This window comes from Lupinus angustifolius, chromosome LG20 (genome assembly GCF_001865875.1).
Source record: "Lupinus angustifolius cultivar Tanjil chromosome LG20, LupAngTanjil_v1.0, whole genome shotgun sequence".
In the NCBI taxonomy this organism is placed as follows: domain Eukaryota; kingdom Viridiplantae; phylum Streptophyta; class Magnoliopsida; order Fabales; family Fabaceae; genus Lupinus; species Lupinus angustifolius.
Genome location: NC_032028.1, coordinates 7,040,521 through 7,044,188, shown reverse-complemented (window position 1 = coordinate 7,044,188; position 3,668 = coordinate 7,040,521). Strand labels below are relative to the sequence as shown.

General features: G+C 36.0%; 1 protein-coding gene across 1 annotated transcript; it reads right to left on the bottom strand.

Annotated features, from left to right (window-relative positions):
* Positions 1,485-3,456, bottom strand: LOC109336628. Its single transcript, XM_019573341.1, has 3 exons — positions 2,660-3,456; positions 2,354-2,546; positions 1,485-2,249 (listed from the first exon to the last, which is right to left on the bottom strand). The coding sequence occupies exons 1-3, from the start codon at positions 3,098-3,100 to the stop codon at positions 1,711-1,713; spliced, it is 1,173 nt and encodes a 390-aa protein (XP_019428886.1). The 5' UTR covers positions 3,101-3,456; the 3' UTR covers positions 1,485-1,710.

Genomic DNA, 3,668 nt, shown 5'->3' with positions numbered 1-3,668 from the left:
AATTGAAAAGGGTGGTGCCTTCTGTAATTCCCACTATTATTTCTCATGATTTGAACGATAAGAGTAAAAATTGATTTTTATTGTATTAGATGACATATTTAGTTGTAGGGTAGTTTGTCATTCAACTTGGTTACAATATATGATAAACTCAAACCAATTCAAGAATTGACATGAGGTTCGGACTCAATTTGGTTTATCTTTTTATTTTACTTTATATTTTTCTTATGTAAAATAAAATTTTAAAGGCATAAAGAGTGACATGTTTTTCTTTCTTTACTCGTGAGCACATATGATGTCCTACAATTTGTGTAACTTTATGTGTTATTACTTGAAGAAACATATTTAAGTTAAAAACTTAATTATTTTTCTGATCAATCACTTGATGATATATGAAGTGACACAAATTATAAGACAAAAATGTATTTTATTTTATCTCTCTACTTCCTCCCAACTACTTTCCTTATGCTTCCTTATTTATTTTTTCTTTTTATTTTTAATTAAATTTAGAAATAAAGTAATATTTAATTTAAAATCTGATAGTTGATTTTCAATTTGCCATGTTATAACCCTAACTTTAGTAGTGGCTTGTCTGGTGTGGGAGAGAATCCTTACTTATTTTCTTTACACATTCTATGAGAAAATACTTGTGGTGTTTCTTTGCTCATGATGCCTTTTAACCCGGTTTTTCTAGGTTATTCTCATTTACCATAATAAAAAAACAAGTCATCATATTAATTATTATTAAAAATAAAAAATTGATATATTAAATAACAGGAGCCTCTCTACTAAATTATCATTGTTTTTTCTTTTATAATTAACTGAGTTTTATTCGTATTTTCACTTGTCCTTCTTCACGGATTTCATGCCTTTTGTTTTTTACGAGATGCTACGGTCCTTCGTTATGCTACCTGGTTTGCTGGCGTCATAATAAGTACTACTCTATGCTCTTCTTTGTTCTTTCGCTCCTGCTTTCTATGATGAAATAAAATATTCAAATGGGTGATAAAGTTAATAGACCAAATTTTATTAATTACTAATAATATTATATTCATGAAAAGATGCGAAAATTTTACGAAAGAAAAGTTTCATCCTCCCTTGTCTCCTTTCAAGGGACCGAAACGTTGTAAGATGTAAATCCTCTATGCACTCCCCGAAGAACTCAACCCAACACTAAATTTGTACCACATTAAATTAAGACAAAAGTAATTGTTAAAAAAGCTCTGACTACAGCAGAATAGCCGAGGAACTTATTTTAAAAACAAATATTAGTGTCGTAAGACATCATAAGCTAGTTAATTCTGACATAAACTTTAAATATTGTTTCTCATAATATTATTACAATTAAGCAGAGATTTCTCATATATAGCAATGATCTTGAAATTTCTATAATTAATGCTACAAGAAATCTCAGGTGCTCTGCAGTTTTTTAATCCAAGTTCATAAAAATATTGCCGATTGTTCTCCATTAAGATAAAAGGATAAGATTAAGATTTCAGCAAATATTTACTTCACTTTAGTTCAGATATTTTTATTACATGGATTGGTCATATATATAGTGGCTTCTTACAGAATCCCATTACAAAGAAAAAAAATGGGAAATAAAAAGGGTGGAAATTGTGAAAACAAAAAAACTCTTATCCGAATATTTAGGTTATATATTTTTTAATTAACGATTTTATTTTTCACAGAAATAAAGTGCAAAATTTTCCTCTATGGTTTATCCTTGAGAAGATAGGCTAATCCGGTAACAACCTTCGCTCCTCTCTCAACACTCTTCACCTTCACCGCCGGTGGCTGCCACATCGGTAAGCTTTTCTCAACGGAAACAGCTTCCGGCTCCGGCGACATAGTTTTCTCGCCAAAAATCAATTCCAGCTCACCACCCTCGCTCTCCGCCTCAGCGACATCGTTCAACTTCTCCATCGTCTCATCTACGGTGGAGGACGCTGCCATCGGCGGCGGATTCAGCCTAATGCATGAGTTAGACAGCCATTTGGCCATAATGTACTCGGCTTTCCTCCACGGCGGAACGTGCATCCCTTTCTTCTTCAAGCTCTGCTTCGCCGCCTCAGACACGACGGTGACGATCTGACATAGACGATCGGATTTTCCGACGAAAATGTACGGCAAAGATTGAAGGATCGCCTTGTACGTCCCCGTCGATCGCGCTATCTCAAACTCCGATCGAAAATCAATATCAATTATCAATCTCTCACTTTCCACAATCACATCCACAAATTCATACTCGCCTGAAACAAAAAAATCAAAACCAAAACATTCAATTTTCTTTTCCATAATTAATTTTAATTTTGAAGTTATATTTTTTTTAGTAAAATTTGGGGGAAAACAGTACCAGCAGGGTAAGTTAGGGTTTTATCCCATTTGGATTTGCATATTGAAGAATCGTAGCCGAGAGATAAAAGGCTTTCAGTAACGATCTTTCTCAATTCGTCTTTACGTTTAAACACTTTACTGTTTTTCTCAACGATCTTCGATGTATCAGCTAAGAGGTTTCTCTCAGAAACACTCGCACAAGGAATCAAACTCTAAAAAAGAAAACACGGAATTAGTTCTAGAAACTTAAGAACATGTGAGAAAATTGAAGATATGAAAATTAGGAACTAGTTTGAGATTTTTGCAAGTTTAGTTAGTTATATACCTTGAGTGCGTCGCTTGCGTCTCCGAATGAACCAGAAGAGATTGATTCACCGAAACCGGTACCGAAGAAGTCGATTTCTTCGTCGGAGCTGTCGTTGCTGTTTCCGTTGAAGCAGTTGCAGCGACTGCGACCACATTTCACCGCCGCTATTGGTTGCTGCTTCTCATTACTCTCTTCCATGAAGCTCTGCACCATTTTGGCCAAGCAAACAGAACTCGGTTCGAACTCCGTTGTATTTTCTGCAGCTACATCTTTATTGGACTGCGGAGCTTCAACGCCGGCAGCGGGTTTCTCCGTCGCCTTCTGAAACTGCCGGTCGAACACAAACAGCCTTCTCAGGCGCGACTTCAGCACAGGCTTAACGGCGTCATTTCGAACCACCACCGTGTCCTTCAGGTTCCTTGGATCGATGTCGATTGGTTGGATCTTCAAAGGAGGCATGGTTATTAAGAAAACAAAAATTGCAACAACAAAAAATCTTTGAAAATAAAAATCTCTCTCTTTCTCTCTTTAACAACTATTCTCACTATTCCATTTTCAGTTCAGAAGCATGGAATAACTTCTACAACAAACGATTAGAGAAGAAGGAGAACGTTTTGGATCGAGGTTTTCGTGAAAAGTATTAAGGCGATGAATGAAGAGCGGAGCATTGTTTATCTACTGTGAAAAGTAATTCGCCGGAATGTTCATTTCTCCGGCAAGTTCAACGTTGCCGGCGATGTAAGCGAAAGAGGTGAAAGCTTTCTATTTTTTCTTTTTAAATTTGTTTTGGGTTTTGGATTAGGTAACTAGATTGGGAGCGATGGGTATTTATATTGAAGGGGTAAAATGATGACGTGGTGTCTAAGTGCCATGTGGTGTCCGACGTGGCGTGGGTGATTTGGTTAGCGAAGAGGGTTTAGTTGATGACGCGTGTTAGGGAAGATTATTATGTGCTTATTATGGAATGGGTGATTTAGGTCGAGGAAATGTCGTTGTTACCCTTACCACTTAAATTAAATATCGGGTA